Here is a 26,261-nt window from a genome sequence, read left to right as displayed (position 1 = left end):
CCACGCTCCTCACCAACGACTGCAGAGTGAAGAGTGATGAGAATATTATACCCGTCTGTTTCCCGTCACTCCCCATCCTCCCCTCCCACCTTCTTCATTCTCTCCTCTCACCACACTAATTCGTATGGCCACAAGATGGAGAGAGAGGGATTGAGCGGGGTAAAATGAGAGATAGAGCACGATGCTGGCTGCCCCTTTGGTTTGCCGTCTTTGACTTTCGCTGTCTGTCCGCCGTCCATGATTGACAGTCACGCTGACATAATTCTCCTGGTCATCTTGCTGCACTTTATTGTCCCTCCCACCCTAAACCAACACCCCTGCCACCACTGCCAACTCCTGCTATCGACACAAGCCCTCTCTTCAACCTCTGTCCCCGGGCTCTCACGCTGCTAAAAACTTCATATTGGGTTAGTCTGCTGGTGTTACTGGGCCAAACAATTCATCACATTGGGCAGCTGGTGGGCAGATGGGGGCACAGAGTCATTCCTAGTGCTGAAGTTTTGTCATACTGAAACTCATGTTTGTGGAGGCTGAGGGAAGATACTGGAAAGGCTGCAATTCTAATACTCCCATCTGTGGGAGAGATATTCTAACATGGCATCAATCATCTCATCTCCCACACACCAAAACTAAACTTTGCTTCTTGCAGTAGATTTCATGTATATATTTGTGTAAGTTAAACACGTACTTTTAACCACCAGCTTCACTTTTCACAAGTCTTTTTCACAATGAGCGGCCCTTGAGAGCACAACACTGTATGTGTTCTACCAGTGTCAGTCAAGAAAAGGGCATGTTTTGCTATAAGACAGCACATTTGGTTCCCTTCAAATATAACATCCCGGTGTCCCTCTCTGTACTTTTTCTCTGCTTTGAAAAATCTGCTGAATCCCAAAGAATCTAGCCGTCAAGTGCAATTCCCCCCACCGCCACTCTCTGACATGGAGATGGTGACATTTACCCCCACGCTTCCCTCTCCTCCTCCTCAGGTTTGGGAGTTTTTATTTTTAGTTTATTGCGTTGCCTCACGCCAAAGCCTCCATGTTTTCCCTTGAAAACCTTTCTGTTTGCTCTCTATATTTCTGCATTATTTGCCTGTGCCCTCTGCTTTTCAATATGTCTTTTTTTTCTCCCCCTTTTTATTTCATTTTCTCCCACCCTCTCGCTGTATCCCTCTCCCGCTCTCTTTCCCTCTATTTTAGCTTTACTGCGGTGAGGAACTTCTCCCCTCCCCTGTTCATGATAAATCAGGGGTGTGAGCGGCGGCACTCGGTCGGAGGCATCAGTCGCGAGGCTGATGAGATAAGCGGCGCTCATCTTGCGGCCCTGTATGGAGATTTATTGGGCTGGGATAAGCAACAAGCTAGCCATCACTCTCAGCCAAATAGACTCCCTGCCTGCATGTGCTTATTCTTATTGCACTGCCACGACCACTGCCACTGTCAGGGGTGGAGTAGCCCCCGGAGGCCTGCTCCGTGGTAGAGGAAGCCTAGCCCTGCTCTCTGGATCATTACCTTCTATTAGATCAAGAAAACAAGGCTCCACACTGCGGCTCTGACTGACACTGATGGCCCAATTTTTCTGTATCTCTGAGGACCACATAGGCATATATAAAATAAGGTTATAGAATATATTGGCTCATCACATCTGAGTGGCAACATTGTTGTCTTTCTGGATTTGAATTTCCAAGCCCTTCTTTTGGCACATAGAAGAGAACACAAAGTATTGTTTGAGACAAACATGTATTTTAGTGGTGGGTTAGATGTTAGGGGGCATTTAGGGGGATGTAAGGTTTGAATAGAGGTACACATTGACTTTGCCAATGATGACTGTGTGATATTTGAATTTTTTTGGCAATCCTCTAAGCCATCTGGCTCCACATTGAGTTCATCTTATGCCGAGTCTTTATAACCAGGGTATTGCAACTTTTAAAAGAAGAAATAATACAATCATCCCATTCTAATGAATTCACTGTAATTAAATTCATGAGCAAATATGTGCACCACTGCTATATTTATACACTCAGGGGTTTTGCTGCTACAGTCTTACTTGGTCTGAGCTCATGGTGACTAATACTAGCCAGTGCTAGGAAACCTAAGCCAGAGTCAGTCTGACATGTTTTCGCTTGTGATAGTTGAACAACTCAATAATTTAATCAGTATTCCAGCTCCAGGCCTTTTTACGAAAATGATTTGCGAGCACTGCCAATGTGCCAGTGTTTCATTTTACAAGAGTTTGTGGCTCACAAATTGCATATACATTTGTGCCAGGCTCTTACATGCTCATTCATGAGTGGTATAAAGACTTTGTTTTGATTCACAAAATTCACCAGAATTACTAGTACAGGATATAACCTCATGTTACTTGCATGTTCTAAAAGTGGTCAGAGATGCCTCATGTCTACCAGTGATGTCTTTAAAGCAACACAATCAATAGAATTGTGAATGCCATTACTCTGTAATAGCCACATGTGGCCACTACTCAGCTAAAGTTACATCGTCTCACTTTAACTGTAGCTGCTGATGCCAGCATTAATTTCAGACAACCAGGAAGTCTAACACATTAACCGTTGCCCGGCTGGTGTCAGAGAGCTGCAGGCCAGGATGTGCATATCAAGCATCCACTCCTCCCTCCACTATCCCCCTGGATGCCACAAAAACATACACTCCACTCACCCAACAAGTTCTCCACAAATTGCTTTTACCCTCCTCACCCCCATGAGTGTACACAATGAACACACACATACACACACAAACTTAGGCCTGGGCAGGGTAGTCGGGGTTAGTTTTTCAGCACTCGGGTTATATTTAATCATGGCTGGCGGATGAGGAGGCTTTTCTCTTTATGAAAGGTATTAGAGCAGCGCTGTGTTTTCACTCAGCTTTACACTCTGCCCCCATGCTTTTCTTCCCCTGACCTCTGTTACCATGTGCCAAGGAGGAATTTGATAAAGTGACACCGGGCTCCCGCTATCTCTTCCTCTCTCTCCATCTCCCATCTCTGTCTCAGATTCTAATAGTGTGTCTGGCAGGTCTGGACTGCCTCTCATCTCATCAGTGGGGTCACACCTTTGGGCTGCCCTCGCTCTCTCTTCACCAGCACTTGCCTTGTCATTTATTTTGCTGCTGAAACGGCCAGCGAACCGGCAGGTCTGATTCAATCTCCTACATCCTCAGGCTGATGTACCGGACAGAGCCTCCACTGTCTGCGATAGTGCTCGCAGGAATGAAGCGGGGGCAGGGTTTTACAGCCTGAACATCAGGCCCTCGTGTCTTGCAACTTTCTGCTCCCTGCTCATCCTTTGCTCTTTCCTCAATAACCTGAACCTTCGGGGAAGATTTTCTTGCACCATTCATTGTTAAAACACACTTTCGTTAGCCAAGGAATCGCACTCTGACAGAATACTCTAGCATTCAACTTTCCCTCTGCATCCTTATGTGACTTACCCCAACCCTAGTTGATCTGTACTACTTCTATTTAAAGGCCCCATTCTCTTTGATCTAACTAAAGTTACAGAGGAAAGTGAGAAGCATTGGGAAAGCTCCAGCAGGGGGGTTTACATGCCCTTTCAACACTTTGAGAAGCAGGGGATGCTCTCCATTCTGCTTCATGTTGCACCCGGGGACTCTCCCCACTTCACTAGCATGCATCAGCAGACACTTGGTCATTAGGTAGATTGACAGTGATTGTCTGGCCTGCAGAGCTGAGGCAGCCTCTGCTCGGCTCAGATGCCTGCTTTGAAATGCACACATATAGATTTTGTGTGGGTGAACAGAATTAACAGAAAATGTTACAAGCGAAGGTAATCGATAATGTGTGAAAGATGCGGCGGACAGTGTGGAAATCACATTTTGGACAGGTTGCTACTCCATAATTGATCGGGTGTAGCTTTAAGCGGCTACTCTCCTTTTTTTTTTTTAAACCTAAAGGATGATGGTCAGTGCCTCAGTACTGCTCATACCTTGAGCACTACAATGGCAAAAGGTGAAAGGTGTGCTGTAGAATATGATGTTAAGTCCAAAGTGAGGAGCCGTCAGAGTGTAATTTTCTGCCTTATAGAACTTGACCATTGTTTTCACTTTCTCTGATTTTTCTTTATTTTGAGAGAGCAGTGAGACTGATTTGCTTTGTCGTGGCCTGTTTGGGTCAGGTCATGTTGAACAAAATGCTCCAACATCTTATGTCTCCCCTGTTATATACAGCTTCTTCTATTTACCAGTTGTTGTCCCTTGACCTGTAGGAAGTCCTTGATTAAATGCACTTGACAGCTGAGACTGAACTGAATCAGACTTCTATCGCATTTCTGCATTAGCCTAGCCTCTTTCAATGTTTCATTTTATGGAAGTTTCTTTCTATTGTCACGTTCTGAGATGGCAATAATCTTCAGGAAGTTTAGACTGTCCTCCATTATTTATCCGTGGTAGTGATGGAGAAGAGCTGGCAGGATCTGTGGACTTATTGATCTTATCCTCTGGTTTCGTGCCTCACCTCCCATGGGGGAGGAGAAAAGGAGGTGTGCTAAGGCCACATTCACACCTCCTCTCTGGAGCCAGCCCCGTGTTCCTCCTTTCTGGCACTGTAAGTAAGTGCCACACAAGTATAAGTGTCTCATTGTTTTGGAGTGGACAGTTTGTCTTGTTATGGCTTAGAGATTGACTGAACTGTCTGTCCTGTCTGCCATCTGTGATCACCAAACATCTGCCCTCTCTTGCTGCTGTTAATTGAGAAATTCCAAGGGATTCAATGTTTTTCTTTTTTGTAGTGTATTACACAGTGTTCTGTGGGTTAAAGTCCACAACCCTACGGATAACTGTCCCTCAGAAATGACACAGCTTTTAACCTTTGAGAGGTTTACAGTTTGACGATGGTGAAATGTCTTGCCCTGCCTTGTCCTGCTATTCTATCAGTTTCATGGCAATTTCCCTATGAATGATGAGGATTTTGGAAATGGCGCTGTGCAAAATGTACAATTTTATACAGGATGTGTAAAGACCATGAGGCAATAACCCTCATCTGGCCTGTTGACCGTATACTACATCAGAGCCATGCAGAGGCCTCCTCTTCGCTTCCTGTGCCTATGTATTGCCTCACTCCACCCATTTTACTGCCTTGGTGCACAAATGCAAGCCGGCTAAATTAGGCCGGCCCCCTTTTAATACCGCAGAGAGGGGAGAAGCAGCCATTATGAATTATCCTTAATTACAGCCATTTCCTAAACTAATAAAGCTGCTAAATCTTTACTGCAAAGGTTAGTTTACCCAGCATGCATAAAAACCACTGCATGTGTGTGGGTCTGTGCCTTTGTGTGTGTGTGTGTCTGTGTGTGTGTGTGTACGTGCACATGTAGGTGTGCAAGCTCATGCATTCAAGCGTATATGCTGGTGATTGGTGTGTGTAAAGAGTGTGTGTGTGTAAAGAGTGTGTGTGTGTGTGTGTGTGTGTGTGTGTGTGTGTGTGTGTGTGTGTGTGTGTGTGTGTGTGTGTGTGTGTGTGTGTGTGTGTGTGTGTGGGCGCAGGAGAGCTGGCTGGCAGCACCCATAGTCCCATTAATTTCACGTGGGCTCCCTATCACCAGCCACAGATGCCTATAGACACGTAAATGAGTCTCCAGCGAGCGGTGGGCCGCCTCAGCCAGCCAGCTCGGGCCTAATGGTCTGGAAAGCCAGCGTATGTGACGGCAGGAGATGAGGGCCTTATTTACACTGGCAGACATTAGTGGATGGACGCTGATTCACTGATTAACACGTCAGCCTTCCTCCCATCCTCTCCCCCATGCCTCCAACAGTTCTCTTCGTCTCTTCCTTCTCTACCTTCAAACCCACATAAATACATTCAAAATATCTTTTACACACATATCGTCTTCCTCTTGCTTCCTCTTCTTCTCCTCTGAATTTGCAACACCATTCACATGCCCATGCCAACAGACAGATATGCACGAAAAGACACACCAACGCACACATTGACAATATTCAGTGTTGGAAATGCATGGTGGCAGGCTGCTGAGAAGGGGGAAGCCATCTGTGAATGATAGCTCCTGTGGAAAGATAATGTTTCTCATGCAGCGCCGAGTGAGGCGCTGATGGAGGAAGATGACTTTTTGAATGGTTAAGTGGGTAAACGTTAGATCATGGCCGCAGCGCTCCCATTCGCCTCACCCACCATCAATCCCTCCCTCTCTCCTTTCCTCTCTGCCTCGCTCTGCCTTTTGCTCTTTTTTTCCCCTGACTAGATTGTTTATTGAAAAGGCACGAGGAGGCCGCCGATAAGAGAGGCAAGGCTAATGCCGTGATTTGTGTCAGTCACGCCGCACAATTTGTTACAATCGCGACACTTATCACAATATAATATGTTTATTCTGGTCAATTAAGTGGCGCAGGAAGGCTCCTGCATTTGAAGTGTCACATGCAAGATGGGACGGGGCGAGGGCGATCAAAGGAAATGGAACTAATCTAATTGTACAGCATCTCATGCTGCTGCCACCTCCACGGTCATTGCCATCGCCAGTCAGCATATGAAGTGATACATTTTAGGAGAAAAGAGGGGATGACAGTACAGGTTTATAGGTACAGAGAGGGCCAGGTGCTTCTCTGTTAGGCCGACATGTATGTATAAGAACAAATCAACCCACTTTATTGATTTTTGGACTTAAACACTTTCTTAGGTGTTCAAAGGTCCATTCAGATCTGTATGTCTCTTCAGCACATATAAACATAGAAGCAGTACAACATTATTTTGCTTACCATAGGTATGCTGCATGAGCAAAAAAGCACTTTGACTCACAATATTTAGGCTCTCTAGATATTCACATTGCAGAAACACACTTGAACATGCCTCAGCAAACAACAAGACAAGTATGACAGAATTGCGAACAGGAAGTACACAGTAAACATACGAGTGATCAAGCTATTGCGTATGTCTGCAGTTGCATTAAAACACATATACAAGCCTCATTGATCGAGCTGACACATTTGTAAATGCACATGCACTTATAGAATAAATGGGTCTATCAGCAGACTCTTTTCTAGGTCTGTACAGCTGCATGTACACATGAACACACACACACCTGGATATGTTGAGGCCTAGTCCAGCACTGGATCCCAAAAGAGTCAGAGTATACATAAAAACAAGCCAGGCAGTGAAGGCAGACTGTGTAACAGACCAGTGCTTCCATCGATCTGAGAGGGTTCATTAGGTAAGTGCTGACATCACAGATTGATGTCTCTTTAAACCAGTGCCTGCTGAGGAGCTGACAAGGAAAATCAGCACTATTGACTCCTGTAGAGAGTGTGTGTGTGTGTGTGTGTGTGTGTGTGTGTGTGTGTGTGTGTGTGTGTGTGTGTGTGTGTGTGTGTGTGTGTGTGCGTGTGCGTGTGCGTGTGCGTGTGTATGTGCCTTTGCAACACATCACATATATGTTTACATATTTGTGCACATCAGTGTCAATGTGCACTTTTGTCCCAATAAAATCAACATGCTTGTACTTGCGTTTGGCACACAGGTGTGTCTTTTTCTATGTGCGTACATGTGTGTTTCCCGAGACACCGCACTAAATACCTTTGTCTTTGATGGGCTCTCTGGGTGTAGGTGTTCACTAATGTTGCTAGTTATACACTCAGCCATGCAGCTAAGGAGCCTGTCAGCCTGTTTCTGCCTTCACGCCACCATCCATCCATCTGCTATCACAGGGTTGGAAAGAGATGGAGTGGAAAATGGAGATGAAGAATCAAGCTAAGAACATAGGGTGGAGGAGTCGGAGAGGGACTGAACAGAATCTTTCCCCATCTATATTTCATCAGCACATTTAGGGAACTCAGTTTGGTAATTATGTTGTGCAAGTTTCAATCCAGAGAGAACCTTGGCATGGGGCGGCTTTCATTTCATATGGGGCCTCAGAGCTGTTTAGTTCAACTTTAGTACTTAGATTTTCAAGTTCTTGTCGTGGAAGAAGAGACCAAAAGTTGTCTCTGCGTATGACCCCAGTCCCCTCACCCTGTACTTGTCGATTGACTTGAGATGTCGTTTGTATCTGATGTGTTTCTCTAATTAAGAACAGGGGAGAATCATTGGCATTGAACGGCTCCGCACGCCCATCGATTGGGAGGGGGAAGGAGTCGGTGTCTGTGAGGACAGCGTGGATGCAAGTGACAGGAATTAAAGTGGTGCTTATAGCTGCAGCCACAGAGACACCAGACCAAGTTAGATGGTTCCAGTGTCGCGTTTTTTTAGGTCACCTCAGGTGCAGTTTGGCACACAGCTTTTTTGTGGAACAGGTGAATTGCCAAAGAAGCAGAGAGAGTAGCATTTAGTTTTTAAATACAGAACCTGTGACCTTCTAATTACAGCATCACTTCTGGCAGCACCAGGGTGTTAAGATCATCAGTTTCCCTTTTCCAGGTTGCAGCTGCATGTAATAAGTGATTTTTGTAGCTGCTATGGAGCATTGACAAGTGAAGATCAATGGCACATATTTAACAGTCATAAGATGTGATGATAATACAATAAGCATTACCTTCTCTAAACACCATGGTGCCTCATCTTGTTGCTTTAAATGAGCAATTGATCAGTTCCTTTGGAACATAAACAGTGTCTTCATGTCCAGTTGAGATGTCTTTGAGCGATCTATAGTCCAGGAGGAACGAAAGGGGAATTGATTTATCTGGCTTTAATACTATCAATACTCAAAATAGTGTATTTTCACAAACAAGAAAAAGTAAAACACTTCAGAAAGTTTGCCTGTACTTTATTTTAGCCTGAGCTGAGCATAATGCAAAGTAAGTGTTAGGATTGAGAAATGTGCAGAACTGAAGGCACGAATCCCTTCCAGGCCGCCACCACCGGAGGCACATCGCTATTGGCTGCCTCCAGGAGATTAAAGAGAATAATTGCCAGCTGATTGGCTGTTTAATTTTTCATGGACCTTTGATGCACAGGGTGTTTGTATTACCTTTATCAGCAGGCATAATAATAGGATAGAGTTTGACTCACTTAAGTAAAACAGGCTTTTTCACAGAGTAGCAGAGCTGCTGCTCTTCCTCTCAGCAAAAGTGAACACAATGGGGTGTCAGTATCTTTTCAGTACTGTACAAAGCACTGCACACTGGGTGGAAACATTAGTCTGTGCAAAAACCAAATTATAATTAATGATCAACATTTCTGAATGTAAGTGCCACAGACAGACTGGACATATGACACATTGTAATGAATGCAAATTATTTTACCATATTTTTCAATTTAAGTGATAACAAAAAATCTTGTAATTAAGCAAACTTTTGGAAACCTGAGAAAATACATACTTACAATTTTCAATTTCTGATAGTATGTCGTGTGTATATAGGTTTCAATGATGCAGTTTGTGTTATTAGATTGGAATTTATTACATTTTAAATGTGTATTTTTTAAGTCTATATTTGAATGAGATACAATTTTAGACACTTTCAGTGCATGTCATGCATAAAATAATGTCTCAAACTGTAGCACTATAGTGTAGTATTATGCTGCTGTGAAAACACAAACTCAAAATTAGAACATGTCAGCTCAGGTACTGTTCATTTATTGGGCTGCTGCATTCTGTTGCATTAGATAATACATGTATACAATTTTCCTGGTGACCGGTGGTGTCAATAGTGAAATTATTTCGTCTGTTCACATTTTGTTTAATTTCTAATTTGCGAATGAATCCTGAACTCTCAGCTCCAGCAAACACTGTATTTTACCTGTTTTTTGAAAGCAGTATGATAGCACATGAGAGCTAGTTGTGCCAGCTTCTCCCAGATCAGGGACAGCTGCAGTTGACAGTCCCATGTTCATGCCTCTGCCTGGTGACACTAATCTTTTCCTGTAGGTGACCTACCTCCTCATTCCCAATCTGTCTCTGTGTGTAGGTGTGTGTGTGTGTTGTGAGATGGTTGCAGCGGTTGTCTCCTCTGCGGTTCCGCTTCGGAGGTCCAGGAACGGTGAGCTTCTCATGGTTGTCACTTTGAGGTGGGAGAGCAATCATTTCCTTGGACAACAGTCCCATCCTCATCCCTGCTTCCCGCCTGCTCGGATTAGTTCCTCTCGCTGAGAAAATTTGCATCCAAAATATTTTCCCCTAATTTATTTTTTCACTGTATTTCCAGTTTTCTTTTCTTTACGTCGTGTGCCTTCTTGTGTCTCTTTTTCTCTGCCCTTCTCTGTTTCCTTCCTCCTTGTTTTCCCCCGGACGCTGTAGAGCATTTTTTTACAATTGTCAGAAAGAGTAACAATTCTATTGTGGGGTGATTACAACAGGGTGTTTTACCCACAGATCACCAGAGCAATTAAAATCTGTAAATAAGGCTACCCATGATGCCTCAGTCCAAACAATGGGGTCCCGTAGGAAGTGTTTGTTTGAAGGAGAACTGTGGAAGAGAGAGTTTCTCTCTCTTTGACTCTCTCTCTCAGTCTCTCCCTCATTAATTAGGAGACGCTCCTTCAACCCGACACGGCTGTGTCGATGGGCAGCTTTGCACAATCACAGTGACACATATTTCAGACACAAGATGAAGTTGTTTACTTTTGTGTAAGACCTCGCATTACGCCACTGCACTTTGTTTTGCAGCATTGCAAAGATAATGCAGGCCTAATTGTGCCAACTACAGCTGTTAGGAAGAGGAAGGAGAGAGGCCTGCGCCAGCTACTGTGAACAGCCAGACAAGTAGACACACTTTCTCTGGACTGACACACATCCAGACAAAAACTGTGGTGGGAAAATGTGCAACTGGATTTTCTTGAATGTCCTGTTTGAAAACTATGGAAGTAATTTGCAGATATGTGCCACATTAATTGGAAAAATATTTCTGATTGTACTGATTTTGCTCCTTTATGACCAAGGTCCCTTAACTCCTGGCTAGTCTTTTGGAAGGCATTTCTTCTAGTCACTTGGCAGTGTATCACATTTGTACCCTGGCATAACCAGAAGACAGTGCTGCCAGATAACCAAGACAATGCTGCCAGATAATGTCATATTCCTTGAATGAACAGCTTAATTGGGGCTTAAGCTAACCATTAGCACAGAGAGTTACTTTAATTCTGGTTTAGCCTCTTAACCTGGGTTGCCGCTAACTATCTGGTTCACAGCACTTCAGAAAGTGATGTAAGCATCCCGAACTACTTCTTAATGTTTCTTTTTCTTTGTAGAGACAAAAGGGCTCTTTGTAGTTTTGTGGGAAGACATGTGGAACATGTCATGTATTTGGTGTCAGGATGTGCGTGTATCGCTTCCGCAACCACCCCCACCGCACTTCATAAATTACTCACGAGTGGAGTTTGGGCAGGTTGGAGCAGAGGAACCAGATAGATAGAAGGAGGGACCGTGGGAGTATTGCAGCTCAGCACAGCAGCATGATGATGCCAGGCTCCGTGGGCCTCACCAGAGGCTATATGCCTTACCAAGATCCTGTTTACAGTCAGCCAAAGAAGCTGCCAGCCACCCATTTCCATAACGCTGCCTGCGGTCCTCTGCGGAAACTAATTTCTCTGTGCCGGAGATGCGCCATGATGCTGCCTGCTCTGTGCCTCTCTCACTTTGCATTCTGTGTCTTGTGTTTCTCACTTTTGTTTCCATCTGTTTTCTTCCCATCTTATCTTTCCATCATTCCTTATTTGTCGTCTCTTTTTCTCCAGCTCCCACTAAACTCATCTTTTCTTGTTGCAGCCTTAACCACTAAACTGTCCTTTCCAGCTGACTCAAAGGAGTGATTATATGACCAGTATAGGTCAATATAGAAGTTGAATATAGTTTGAGTTGCAGTATGAGTTTTTATGTTTTAATGCGAAGTGGATACACCTGCAACAATTCATCAGTTAATCCATTAGTTGCCAAATATTAAATGAATTGACAACTATTTCGATAATTGATTAATTATCTTAAGTAAAAGCTAACAGAATTAACAGTCTAAATCCTCTAAATCCAGCTTCTTTAATGCAAATATTTTTTGATTTCTTTCCTCCTCTTTGACAAACTGAATATCTTTGTGTCATCTGAGGATGTCATATTGGCCTTTGGGAAAAACTGATTGTTTTTGGGTTTTTTTTAACAATTTTCTTTTATCTTATAGATTAAACAGCAAATGAGTTGATCAAGAAAATATTGAAACTATTAATCAACAATGAAAATAACCATTAGTTGAGCCCTTGTAGATGCTTGAACAGTCTACTCTACCTGTCCATTGGGACAGTAGGACGGTGTGTGTATTTGTGCGTCCCTTTGTTCAAATTTACAACAGATGTATTTTCTATATGGGTGTGAAAATATTTATTTGACGTTTTTTATGAGGGTAGTTACTATTTCACATCTTTTCACTGTTTGCATGGTGTCGTCTTCCATCTATGTGTATGTCAATGTGTCGCGTCCACTCCGCTGTGTATTTACGGTCATGTTTCTACATTCAGACACATCTCTGCATGAGCCTGCCATCTCCAGCTTTTCCCCTTGTTCTTTTCTGTCATATGTTTGTGCAGATTTTTTTTCTGACTTCAGCCACTTGTGTACTTGCCATGTTCCTGTGCCTGTACATCAGTGAGCATCTGCTCTTTCAACAAGGTCCCTATGGCCTCAAATGTCAGACCAAGCAGCTGCCAGACAAGTGCATTGTGCAGCAGGCTTGTGTTTCGCCTCCTCCCATCCCTCCACTTCTTGCTCTGTGATGTTAACTGTGATTGAAAGTAAGTAGGCAGCAGCAAGTGGAGGAGGGACGAAGAGAAAGGTCTCTACATTTTACAACTGTATACTTGCAGTTTGGAGCAGTGCTGCTTTAATTTTGCTTCAAGTTGAGCTGCTCTCCAAGGCTCTTTGGTGAGGTGAGGACGATGTTCAGTTGTGCATTAGGAAATACTTCCTCTCCCCTGTTGTGTGAAAAACCAGTGCAATGGGAGGCCATTTGTAGGTTGTCCATATTGGGTCCATGTACTGTGAAGTATCGGGGGAAAACAATGTGTGCATTTGTGTCTCAGTGTGCATGCCCTTGCACACATTTGAATTGGCTTGTGTCCTCCCTTAAATACCTTACACAAGTCTGCACTTGCATTGTAACATTTAAACAATGTGGATTCCCGGTTGCACTTCGTAGTATAGATGGTGCAACAAGATGTCACAGGATGCTTGTTTCAGAGTGTATGTGGCCTTGTTCCATAGATCTCTGTGTGTGTGAGCAAGTAGTCGTTGGATGGGAGCACCGAAGCAGAAGAGATGGAGGGCGACGAGACAGGCAGGTACCCCCCAGGAGGGGCCTGGGGGGCAGCAGGCCAGGGGATGCCCCTCTAGCTCCCTCCCAGCATACTCTGCTCTGCTCTCAGACATGACTATTGATTTGTCCAGCAGATAAGACCACAGGTTAGCTGCTCTGCTAAGTACTGCTCTTTTCACCTCCTTTTGCCTGCCAACAAAGACTGGACACTGGTTTCATTTGATGTCAGGTGACGTTGTTTTCTTGGCATTACTTTTTCCAGTCACACCACACATTTCGCTTCCTTCTTCCCTTCCTGGCATAAAGCATGTACAAACCATCAGGGGGCACTGTGAGACTCGCTCTTGTGACCCAACCCAAACCTGGCATACTTCTCCATTGTCTTCTTCTGAGGCTGTAGGATATAAGTTCGCAGCTGTGGCAGGTCTAGAAGCTGTGAGAAAAGGCACTTTAGTTGTCAATCAATCCTCCACCTTCATCTGAGGATCCTAGAAAGTAGAATTTCTGTGTTAATTCAAGCCTAAAGTAGATTAGTCCAAACAGCAGCTTGAAATTGTGCCTGTACTTTGCTATATGTAATCAACATGTGCAGCGAAGTGTAAAGTTTGAACCTGACAGATGTAGATGGAAGCCAAGGCAACTCTTGATCAGCTTAAGACAGTTCATCTCATTGCCAAGCTCTTATGTGATCGGAAGTCAGTCAGCAGTACCTCAGTGCTCACTGACAGATGGATGAATCGAGTCTTCAAAAGGCTTCATCGGTGACACAACATGAGCCGAGCTTCCTGGAGGACTCTGAATTCTGAGCTGTCACAGGTGGCAGATGAGATAAAGCTACTATGCTGCTCTGCTTGTTTCGTAACATAACCTAACTCATGTTGAGAAGAAAATTGGCACCTGCTTGACATCAATTAAAAAGCAGTTTCTGAGATGTGAGAGAGGGTTGTTGTAACACGTCTTGTATTTTTAATTAAAACAACCTCCTCTGAGTCATCATCAGCTTTTCATGTGTCCGAAGTCAGAACAGGTGTGCGCGTAAGACAATGAACAGTGAAGAAAAGGAACACCGCATGGGTGTGGATGTAATGTAACTTCCCACGCTTTAATTGCAAGCTAGTGTGTATTTACAAGACATTGCGACATGCTTTATCATTGTTAATCAGAAAAAGGCAGTGTACGACAGCATAATACCAGCTCGTCATATTGTTTGTTGTTCTTCTTGCACCAAGTTGCATGTCATTTGTCATGGCAGAGAGCCAGACCTTTTAGTGTGTGTTAAACTGGTTCTCTCTTGGATGAGAAATGGAGGCTATTACCAGCGATGTCAGCTATAAGAAGCAAAACGCTTACCAAGCTGAGGGCTGCCTGCAAACTGTAAATGAATGGAACAGGCATCTTCAATGAATAATTTTGAATGGTTGTGTTTTAAGCTCCAGGTTTAGTGAAATGAGCATTATAGTTTTTAACTTTAGAACAGAGTTTCTAATGTATCTTACAGTTGTACTGCATATATATTTAACAGCATTGTTTTCAAGGGTTACCCCAAAGCAGTCAAATGTCATCACAGGAGAGAATACTTTTAACCAAATGAATACACATCAAAGGACCATTAAAATCCTGAAAAAATTGACATTTTCACAGACCTCTCATTTCCATTCATTTTAACTCATCAGTGTCAAATTGAAATGTTTCATGAAAAAACACCTCAAATCTTAAAGCGAGGGTTCGTACCAGGTTAAATCCTAATTTGCAGCATTTTTCATGTGAGCTCAGGTGCATATCTTAACAACAGCAAAACAAGTAGTGTGTCAAAGCACAACATCAAACACAACATAAACATGTCAATAACGACATTTATATAGCAAAGGAATACCAACCAGTACGTTTACATCACATGCAACCTTGCGTGACATTGTTTTCAAAACTGTTTGTCATTGTATCTGCCACCTGTACAGAGATTGATTGATAGATTAATCGGTGGTAAACCTGTGGAGGTGCTGCCAGCTGCATAATTAAATATGGAAGATGCCTTTGACTTGGCAACAAAGTGCTCCTGCAACATTTCAACCTCCCACCCCGTGCCTGGGCTCTCATAGCTGTAGCTCTTTTGCTAGCAACCAGTACCACTTACCTGCAACATGAATGGGGAGGACAGCAACTAATTGCAGGGACAAATGTTCCCGACTGCGGGGTTTGCAGTTGTCTGGGCCTGGTCCAGACCCTGTTTATCTCAACCTCTGTTGGCAGTCATACACACACCACACACGCTATGCTCTGATTTAACCAGAGGCAAAGCCCCCGCCAACCCCCACTCTCTCTCATCAAAGATTCATAAAGGCAAGGTTCTCAATGATTTTCTGTCTCTTCCCGTATTCACAGCTTGTTGTCCTCACCCTCCCTGTCTCCTGCCAGTCAGACAGCGGAAGTCAGGCGGAATTACGGCTGAAGTGGCCGCTGGCTCCCACTGTGTGTGAGTGTGTGTGTATTAATGCTCTGTGTGTTTGTTGTGTGTATGCTTGCACTGGTAAGTATTAGGTGGAGACACAGGGGGTTGCACTTGGGCAATAGGGCAAAGGGACAAATGGACAGAGAGATGTCAATGCCATACTGAAAATGTTACGAGACCCCATGCAGGGAAAGGAATTAAACCCCACCCTGTCTTCTCTTCCCCTCATGCACTCCTTCCGCTTTTCTTTGTCTTCCTCCCCAACCCCTGAGCCCTGTGCACGGTGGCAGCTTCAACACTGGATCTAAAACTAGCTCAATCAGAGCCCCAGTCACCAGGCCCAGGGCACACCATCTGTAGCCCTCTGAGTCCTTCCGTGTGTGTGTGGGAGGGGTGTGTGTCTGGTTGTGTGACTATGTTAGTGTGTGTTTACCTCCTTATTTATGTTTGTGTCCATTTGCGCGCAGGCTTAGAAGCATGGGTGTGTGTGTGTGTATGCGCGTCTGCGAACCCAAACCACCGTGCCTCAGCCTGTTAGTCTTGCTACTTACCAGGCTTAGCCAGATGAGGGCCACTCAGCCCGGATCTAATTCCTTCGACTCTGGCAGCACTTCACTCCTGGCTCTTTTTGCCTCTCAAGTGTGCATCTGTGACCTTGGCTGACATCAGAGGGGGTTAAACTGTGGACTTGGAGATGCGGCCACAGTGATTGAGTTGTAAGCTAGTTTTTGGATCAGAGCTTCCGCACCGCCATCTGGGCTTCTGTGGAGCTCAGAAAGAGGTTATCCCTCTCTTACTCCCCACAGCTGACCCTGGATCATCTGTAACGGCAGAGAATTTAGTAAGAGGCATCCTCGCTGGGATAGGTAGTGCATAGTGTGGATGTCTGTGAAGTGAAAAAATCATTAAGAGAGGAAACTAATATGAGAGCTGATCTTTGTTACCGCTTCAGATGTAATCCCTCCGTTTTTATTATGCTGAGCTCTGCTTTTGGCCTTTGTCTCATTGTTGTCTTTGTGGCAAACAAGCTAAGCCTGTGTCACCTTCAAGTTGGACTTTTTATTTAACTTAACAGTGAACACAACTCTTTACTTAGTATTGTTGTGACAAAAGGGTTGGGCTCTAGCAAACGCAGCTCTCAGTTATTTAGGTCTTGCAATTACTGCATCAAGTCCTGACATTGTCACTACAAATATTACACTATTAAGTAACTGTTAGACCACAAAGAGCCCCTTTTACCACCGAGATCATGTTTCATTGAGTGATGAACATCTCCACCTAAAACTTTTGCCCCAACTCATCTGCATAGGCAGGTACTTGCATACTCACACCCACACACACCATTTTACTGCATTCCCTGGCTCGCTGTGTGAACCCTTTGCATCCTGTTTAGTGCAGTGCCTCAGGGCCTAGCCTGGCTGCTCTTCCAAACAAATTGCTGGCTGTTCACAACGTTTTAAATGCTGAGGCCCTTTAATTACACTATTTACTTAATAGGGTGAAACAAAACTCGTGTTCACGCAGCAGGAGTACCAGGTGATGCAGAAGTTCAAACACCTGGCAGAAAGCGCTCCTCTGGCACGGATGCACAGCATACACATGTGTACGCATGAATGCACACACACTCACACACTGTGTTACAAATACTACAGGCTTTGTTCATGCTTGGATAAGAAGTTGACTGAGTTTGGACTTTCTGTAAAGATGGTTTCCTGGGGGGGGGAAAGGCAACTGGGAAAATGCAGCTCATAACTTACTGTATACCCTGCCTGACATTTTCAGAATTAGTACATCCTGTCCTGTAAACAGTGAGTTTTTGTTGACTTTTTTGCTGCGCTGTTGACCATGTGGGAACATCATCTCCTACTGTGTGTCACTCCTTTGTTTGTCATGCTAAATGCTTAAAGTGTTCATTATAACCGTGTAAATCAAGCGCTCATCTTTTGCTGTTTGTTTAACAAGAATGTCCTGTTGATTGCCATGTAGCCTACACCTGACCCTGTCCAATTTATTGGGTTTAAGATTTATGACTGCCTCAGCAGAGTGTGTTTACTATCACTGGTTTGCTGAGCCTATTATGTGATCTCATCGTGACAAGCAGAGTCAACAATGAGGTGACTTTTTGTATGCAGTTTGAGCAAAATGTCATATTTATTCAAAGACGTTTCCTGCTCTCAAAGACTTGCTTGTTTGTTCCCATGCTTTGTTTAAAAGGAACAGCTAATTCACTGTCTCTTTTTTCTTCTTCTTGTAAAGCAGTTTAATATACACAATTCTGAAACCCTATAACTGTTGTGCAACAGTTTAAAGCTTCTATCTCACAGTTTTGCTTTACACAAAGGCTTCAGAACTTAACACCACATCCCCTGGAGCTGGAAGGATGACTTGTAACTGGGCAATTTAAGTTACAATAGACTATAATTAGCTGGGCCAGCTTGACCCCGCCATTGTCACCTGAAGACAGGTGGGAATTGTGCCTGCATTGGATCGACCTTATCATGTGACTGGGGTCAGGTGTCGCCCAGTGGTTCGGCTGCACTGCTGTTGAGGCAAGCCTCATCCATCATCAGCTTTATTGCACCATTCAGATGATGCCCACAGGGCACTAACGCTTGGCCAGAAGGGAGGGAGCCTGCGATGAGGGGGAGGAATAAGGGTTAAAAATGATCGTTTTACAAGATCACTCTCAGCACAACAAGTTTTCACAGCAACGGTATGCCATTGCCCTGAAAAACTAAGAGTTAGTGCTCCCAACGCCACATTAACCATCTTCCTGATTTCCTAACAGCAGATTTACAGCCTCGCAATGCCGAGCTGTGAAAAAGTGCAATCACTCGCAGGCTCGTAACCTCTTTACCCCCGCCATCAAGTCCTCTTATTGCTCCATTTTCTCTCCTGGGCTTTATAAATAAATAGCGTCATCAGGAAAAACTTCTGTGTCTCTTCAGAACCCGCTCTAATTAGTTTTGCCTGTATAGATAAAAATGTCTCACTCTGGTATTTGGCCACATGTGTCTCGTTTGGGATGCTGAATTGAGCTAGGCGGCCGTCCCTGTTTGGCGTTATCTTTGCGGTGTTACTGACAAGGCTCCGAGTAAACTTTCTGTTGTTTGTTTTTCATTGTTCCTTTAAGTCAGCTGCTCCTGTTGAACAATCCTGTAGCCTGGCACAGGTGGCTAGTAGGCGAAAAGCCACAGCCCCTTTCATGCCTCCAAAGTCAGCCTGGAGCACACACGCACAAACTCTTTTTCTGTCTGAAATGCACAGACACATAATCTCACTTTGACTCTTTCTCTCTCTCTCTCAGGCGTAGACTCATGAACACACACAGACCCAGAGCCTCGGGGGGTGATCTGTCTCTCCACCCCTTGTCGGAAGAGTAAACGGCCAGGAGGGCCCTATCTGTTTGTCCTTTTCCTGCCTTTTTTTTTATTAGAACCTGATTGCATTTGAACAATAGTTGTCTGCTCGTAAATTTTGCGCCTGTGTTGACATTAGGCCACATTCCATCCCGTAGCCTGAGGAGGAGAAGGAGCGGGCCAGGGTGTTCGGTAATTTGTTACACTGTTAAGCACCTAATGGACGTCCACCTGGTTTTTGAGAGCAGTAGCTGTAGATGAGGGGCTTGCCTCCTTTGCACTTCCAGACTGCAATAGTGTTTTATTGCTTGCAATTATGAAGGCTGTTTAGAGGCTACCTTGCTTTGTGTGTGTTTTTCTGTTACATCTGGTTCACCCTGCTCTAGACGGGGCAGCCAGCCAGACCACATCAAGCGCAGGGTGTGAAGCAGGCAGAGACTGTGCAGGTACAACGAAACTTCTCTGTTCCTGTTGTAAGATTCCAGCTAACTCTATTTACAACACATGGACCTAATGCAAGCTCACGGTCCTGTGTTTCCAGCTGGCTAGAGATGCCAATAATGAGCCTTATTTGTTTCATGTGGTTTAATGAGCAGTCCAGACTGCAGCTGGCAAGAGGGAGACCTCACAGAGTCTAAGGAAGGGGCAGCCCCACCCAAAGGTACCCATGCTCCCTGGCAGAATCATTGTTCCCAGTAGCAGCAGCAGCAGAGCCATGGTGGCACGTGGGTGGGTGGGTTGGGGGTGTTGAAAGCACCACGCGGCAACCGCCTCGTCTCCTAACCCCCTCTCTTGCTAATGCATTTTTGCGTGGTTTCCACAACCATTAATTAAAGGGGAAAAGAGTGCATCAGATGTTAGTTTTATTAGCCCAGGCTCCTTAGAGGGAATCAAAATGAAAGGAACATATGTCATGCATTTGATGATGCCCCCTCCCTCTCTGTTTCTTTCTCCACAATTGCCCACCTCACACACTCACAAAGTGTACAGTCAGCAGCTGTCTGCAGACACAATAGCATTTGATTGATCCTGAGGAAACGCTCAAGACGCGGCCCTGCCCACGCTTTCTTCTTTCTGGCTGGCTGGCTCACATTCTGCACCACTTTACATTTAACGCTGAATGTGGCAGTGATTGGGATAATAGGAGCTGGAGATGGTGGTTGGGGATCTGAGGCACCGTTCAGGCTCTAACGAGGACAGCCCTCAGAGTTCACAGGACCCTTGGAGTCCCGTGTGGTGTAAGTTGAGATCCAAACTTCACAGGTTGGGCCTTGTTCTGAATGACTGCCTGTTATACTGCCCTTTCCACAACATCTCTAATATCTTGCACAGCACAGCGGAAAGATTAGTATGTAGATAAATGCTATCTGTCTATCTTTTTCACCTTTTATATAACTGCATAGCATACAAAGACAGATGTGCTCAATCACTCATTTAGTACACAGTATTGCATATACAGAATGTACATGGATAATGTACTTCTTTCTTTCTTCTCTCTCCTTGGGACGTGATTGCATGCCTTACCTTCAGGGGCAGGCTGATTTATGAGACACATGCCTGTTTTTTCATGACTTGTTTGATTGCATTCTCAGCTATCGGGCACTCAGGCTGCCAAAACCATAAAAATTCACACCTGCACAAAATTTCTAGAGACTCAGATGAAGCACAGTCAGAGCACGAGGAAGCAGGTGATCTGAGGTATTTTGCTTCCCTTGATCAGCACAAACGTATAATACAGATCAAAACTGACACCGATGATTGATTGATGTTCATTGTACCTTTATGCAAGCTTCATTTTTTAGTCCAGTTTAGATACTGTGTAGGGCATGGCACATACTTTGGAGATGATTCTCGGAGCACTACCAACGCTCATATTGTTCAGGTAGTTGTAATCACAGATTTGAAAAGTCATCAATACTAGCCTATTTTTGAATGTCATGAAACTCATCACTTTTTTGAGCTTCTAAACTATAAACAGTGTATAAGGAAAATTTGCAAGGTGAATTTAGGGGACTTGTGTAAATGGAGTGGGATTGATAAATAATATCTTTTTTTAAAGGTGTCATTGGTTGTTTCATGCATTCAGAGAAACATATTGGTCATTTGCATGACTTTCACATAGAACAGCTGACAAGTTCAGAAAAGATAGCTGGTATGTCCTAAGATGATGTCCTGAGTCAAGCAGCCCAAGCTGTCCAGTCCCATGTGGTTACAAATGACCTCGTATAGCAATAATGCAATAAGCGTTGTCTCCTCTCTACGTTCTCTGGGTTCTTTTTCACTTGGCCTGACACAATTGTGCATTTATCAGTGTAATTGCATGAGTCGGAAGCACTGATGTTGTCTATTAGGCGGATTTCCATCCTGTTAAGAGCAGAGGGCCTTTTAATGTATGGCCCTGCTTGAGAGTACTGCTACACAATTACACACTGGCCAGAGATTGAGTGGACTGATGATGCTGATGATTGGAATGGTTGGGATGGAGGTGATGGCAGTGATGATATTGGACCACCCTGCACCCTTCTAACAAGCCTTTCAGAGAGAGTCTACGAGTGAAACAACAAAGTGAAACCGAGGTTAATCATTTTATTTACTCGTTTTTCTCTCCCTCTCTTCACCCTACCTCTCTCTCCCTTTCCTTTCTTTAACCAAGTGATGGAGCCCGGACCATGGAGCAGGGGGGAGGAAATCGATGGGGAGCGCATTACAGTAAAACGTATTGATTAGGAGACCTGCGAGCAGTGTGTTGGTCGCGGAGATGGTGGAATGATGCAATGCTTAAAGGAATTTATCCTTTGACTTTTACATTAACCTTTTATTGACTGCTTTGCCTGTCCATAATTAACACTCACTTTAGCTAAAGTGGTTAGTTTGAGCGCAAAGGGGGCTCCGGCCCTTATTGCAGCAAGGGCCGTGGAGCTCCCGCCCCAGCCGCAGTTCAAGTGCACTGTGCTGCATGGAGGGAAAGGCCTCTGTGGAATAGAGGCGATAGAAGCCTAGATACCTTTCACATTAGCATACCATTTGAGCGGGGGCCTGCCAGGCTATAAGGTTTCAGGGCAAATTGAAATGAGTGATTGTATTGCCAATCTCTCTTGACCGAGCGCCAGATGGGATAGTTAGGCCCATATCTGTCTGGGGTTAATCCATTGGAACAGCCTGGACTCACAAACACATTCTCTCCCTCTTTGACGCCCCCTGCCCCACCCACACACACACACATGCACACCTCTTTGTCTTTGACCTTAACTTTAAGGTGGACTGCTCTGCCATGGGAAAGTCTTTTGGTGAGCCTTGTTTGTACGCCACCTTGGCTTACACAGAATTTCTAGCAAGAGCCCTGGAGAGCTTAAGGCACCTCGCTTCATATTGACTTTTTGTTTGGTTCCATTTTAGCAGTCAAGGGACGGAACTCTGCGAACAGTGGTAGACTGTGTAAAAGTGTGTGCTGAATTACCTTCACTATATTATCTTTGATAGTCTTCCAGTCTTGATATCTTTTATATCTCTGGTAAACCAGGAGCCTTCTATTTGCAAGCTAATGTTGCAAGATCCCTTGTCAAATAAATGCAGCAGCTCTGTTGAAGGCAGCTAGTTGGGCTTTTACGGTATGTAGCCTTTCATTATAAGTCAGGGCAGCAGAAAAGAGGCAAGTGTTTTCTCTCATAGCTCTACTGCATGAATACTTAATCGGACCAAATCAAAAGCCCGGGTTCCCTTGGCCTATGGTGTCCTGAAGCTGATGTCAGCAGAACCACACAGTGTGTGTGTGTGTGTGTGTGTGTGTGTGCTGTCTGGGTCAGTTTGCACTCACACACCCTGTAGATATGTATGCCAGCCATGTCCTCCTCCTCCTCCTCCTCTGAAGTGGTGCTTCCTTTAATTCGCACCCTAAATAAATGATGAGAACATTTAAACACACGGCTCGTCGCAAAGCCCCAAGGTCGCCTAATCGTATTATTTATGAAGTGATGTGCTACATAATGGTACTTAGTGCATGTTAACAGATGCTATTATCAGGCCCTGATCCAGAGCGCTGAAGATATATTGGACAGTGGATGTTAATGCTGCTCCTCACCACCATAATGCAGCAGCTCTTTAAAGGGCTAACCGCACCAAAATGCAGCACTTAGGCCGAGAGCCAGTCGAACATTAAGTGGCTCCAGTGAAAATATATAACCACAAATTGTGGCAGCCCCCGGCTGTCCCCTGACAACTTTAACATCCCCTCATCTCATCCATAACTGACCCCCATATTCTTCTCTTCGGCTCTCTGTGCCCTCTCCATCCCTTCCGTCAGTCGCTGGCCACAAGGTGGTGGTGGTCGTGTGTGGGTGTATGTGAGGGGCTTGTTTGAGGTTTTTTGGGGTGTGGATAAGGTAAAGAGATATGACAGGACAGACCCTGGCATAATGACTGAGTGGGGAATATAACTGGCCTTGTGGCTGTAGACGGAGATTCTTGGGTCACTACTCACAAGCACACATGCGCGCACTACACACACAACATACAAAATGCCATCCTCCACATCTCCCTTTTGCACCTCCAGGTCAGGGGTCACTCTCATCTGTCAAGAGGCAGAGGGAGGGCAGATTTACACTGACAGCAGAGAGCAACACAGAGTCACAGCAGTAAATATTTACACAGGTCTGACAAAAGATGTGGCCGAGGTCTGTGGGGGCTTCAAACACTGTAAAAATTACAACTTACCCCGGATTATTAATCATATAAAAATCATGCAGTGACATGAAGAGGCTGGATTTCTCACTGCTCTGTCATGATTGCAACAACAGAGAGTGATGTTCTCGTGAAAGCATCCTGCTGTGTGTGCCTGTGTGTGCGTAAGATGAATGGGGCATTAATCATGATACATGATATCATGTTTTCTCATCACCATGTTACTGTTGCTGTCATTTATGGCTTTAGAAACACTTCCCTGACACGGGACTTTCCCCTTTTCTCTCAGCTCCATTCAGGTCAATGAGCTTTACTGGCTTAAAAGTATTTCTGCATTGCCTAATTATGGAGAAGTTGTATGAAGATAAATTATTTAAATGTCCTTAATGATATGTCTTGGGGGTGAAAAACTACATGGAGCATTTTTACCAAGAATTTCAAATGATTTCGTCTTTTAGAGATTATGCTGACAAACTTACTTTTTTCTATCAAGGAGGTCATAGTCTGATACACTGTTATTGGGAGTCATCAAAAGAACACACAAGCCTTCTACTTTTCTTAACTTCTAGTCAAACACACAATACAGACTGTGCGTTTAGAGCAGGGTTAGCACACCTTCACACATATTATTGACTAAACAACTTGATATTTCTAGGATTGACCCCTTTAGATTCTTTATTAGTCACTACGGAAAGACCAGATTAAAAGATGAGTGTTTATGTTCACAAACTATAGTCACACTGTATTCACTAGCACTAGTTATACTGTATGTACTATTAGTACTAATGATGTGAAGATGGGAATCTTTTGGTTTAGGTGAGATTTTGCAAGTAGTGGGTATGGATACATACAAGGTAGTTCTCCAGGAAATGAATGTTGGTCAATTTCAAATCACACGTGTTGTGAAAATGTCTCTGCCACAGCTGTAGCAAGGTAAGAAACACTAGTGGAAAGTTTTGTGAGTGAGCTGAGAAGTGTGCCCTAATGTTGGTGAGGGTCCACCAGTTGGTTTTGTTGAGAGGGAGGAGTTAATGGGTTTGTTTGTTTCCTGTGTCCTGTCGCCTCAGGTGCCACTCGAGTCTGGCCCAGACATTACCCCCTGAGGAGGCCCCAGTGGACCGGCCCTTCTGGGGTGTGGATGACCCCAGCATGCCTCTGCCCTTTGATCTGGCTGACATCATCAACAGAGTGGAGTCACTGCTCTGGAGGTGGGCCCGAGATGCTGAAGTGTGGACATGTGCTTAAGTACACATTGCGTACATATATCTCTATATATGTGTATAGCCCATGCAGCATGCATCCATTCACAGGTGACTAACTTGTCTTATCATTATTTCCCTATGGTTTATTGGACAAATGATCATTTCTTAATAATGTCTTACATAAATACACACAGGCACATAAATACTGAAGTAATTATTTACAGACCAATGCGTGAACAGTCAAATAAGAAATGTAAACACAATCTTGCATGCTTCGCACACCAAGTGACAAATGCGGAAAAGCTGGCCGAAGGCATAAGCAAACTAAATGGCTACTTGGGGCCCATAAAGGAAACATGAAAAATAAATAAATAACTTGAAATTACTTTGACAACTGCTTATTCAATCCAGTATCAGTTTTTCAGCTTTGGAGGCTGCTCAAAATCTGCTCATGGCTCCAAAAAAATGTTTGGCCTGGCCTTGCCACTTCATTCACAGATGCACAAACCACACGCTCACATCTGTCTTTACACATATGGTGCGTTATTTAAACACTGAAACTGCTCACCCAGTCTTATCATAAACTCTAGTGAGTCATATACAGTGATCAGCCACAACACAGAAACCACTGACCGGTGACATTTGTAACACTGATCACCTTGTTACAATGCAAGGGTCTGCTGAGAATCCTCGAGTCCTGGCATTCATGTGGACTTTTCATGTACGACATGCTTAAATATTGGTACAGTCCAAGCAGACTACCCCATGGCACTGGAGTAGCAGAATGAGCCCCACCCCAATGCAAAACCTGCACAGGAATGACTCGGGGGAACGTGAAAAAGTTCCGAAGGCATTGACTTGGCCTGCAAATCCCTAGATTCCAATCAGATTGAGCATCCAAAAGATGCCCTACAATGTGCCCAGTCCATGGAGGTCCCACCCTGCAGCCCAGAGGACCCAAAGGATCTGCTCCTCGCGTCCCAATGCAGGACACCATAGGACATCCTCAGAGGTCCTGGCAATTGGTCAGAGCTGTTTTGGCAGCATGAGGGGGATCTGCACAATATTAGGCAGGTGGTTTTAATGTTGTGGCTGATTGGTGTATAATCATTCAGTGGACTTGGTCTTTGTAGTGGCCAATACATGAAGTTGGACATTGTGTTCCTATTAGTCAAACATAATCGCAGTGTGAATCATGGGCCCCTCTGGGCTTCTTTGAAGGCATTTCAGCCTTTTGTTGTGACACAAAAAGGCTGTGACTGATCAGTATACAAACTCAAACCATCTTTTACTTCCAAATTAGGCTTAAAATTATATCTAAACCTCAAGTTCCCTTCACAAAAGGTCTCCCGCTCAGTCATAGCATGTGATGAAA

The 26,261-nt window shown here is 44.4% G+C and overlaps 1 protein-coding gene across 1 annotated transcript in view; it reads left to right on the top strand.

Moving 5' to 3' along the window:
* fto (FTO alpha-ketoglutarate dependent dioxygenase) overlaps window positions 1–26,261 on the top strand; it is a 120,169-nt gene that overhangs the window by 92,345 nt on the left and 1,563 nt on the right. The window contains exon 9 of the mRNA XM_022194983.2: window positions 24,752–24,892. Within this exon, the coding sequence (XP_022050675.2) occupies window positions 24,752–24,892 (141 nt within the window). The remainder of the gene's footprint in view (window positions 1–24,751; window positions 24,893–26,261) is intronic.

The sequence above is a fragment of the Acanthochromis polyacanthus genome, chromosome 2 (genome assembly GCF_021347895.1).
Source record: "Acanthochromis polyacanthus isolate Apoly-LR-REF ecotype Palm Island chromosome 2, KAUST_Apoly_ChrSc, whole genome shotgun sequence".
Classification (NCBI taxonomy): domain Eukaryota; kingdom Metazoa; phylum Chordata; class Actinopteri; family Pomacentridae; genus Acanthochromis; species Acanthochromis polyacanthus.
Note: the sequence above shows the minus strand (reverse complement) of the source record. Positions and strands in the feature narration are given on the sequence as shown.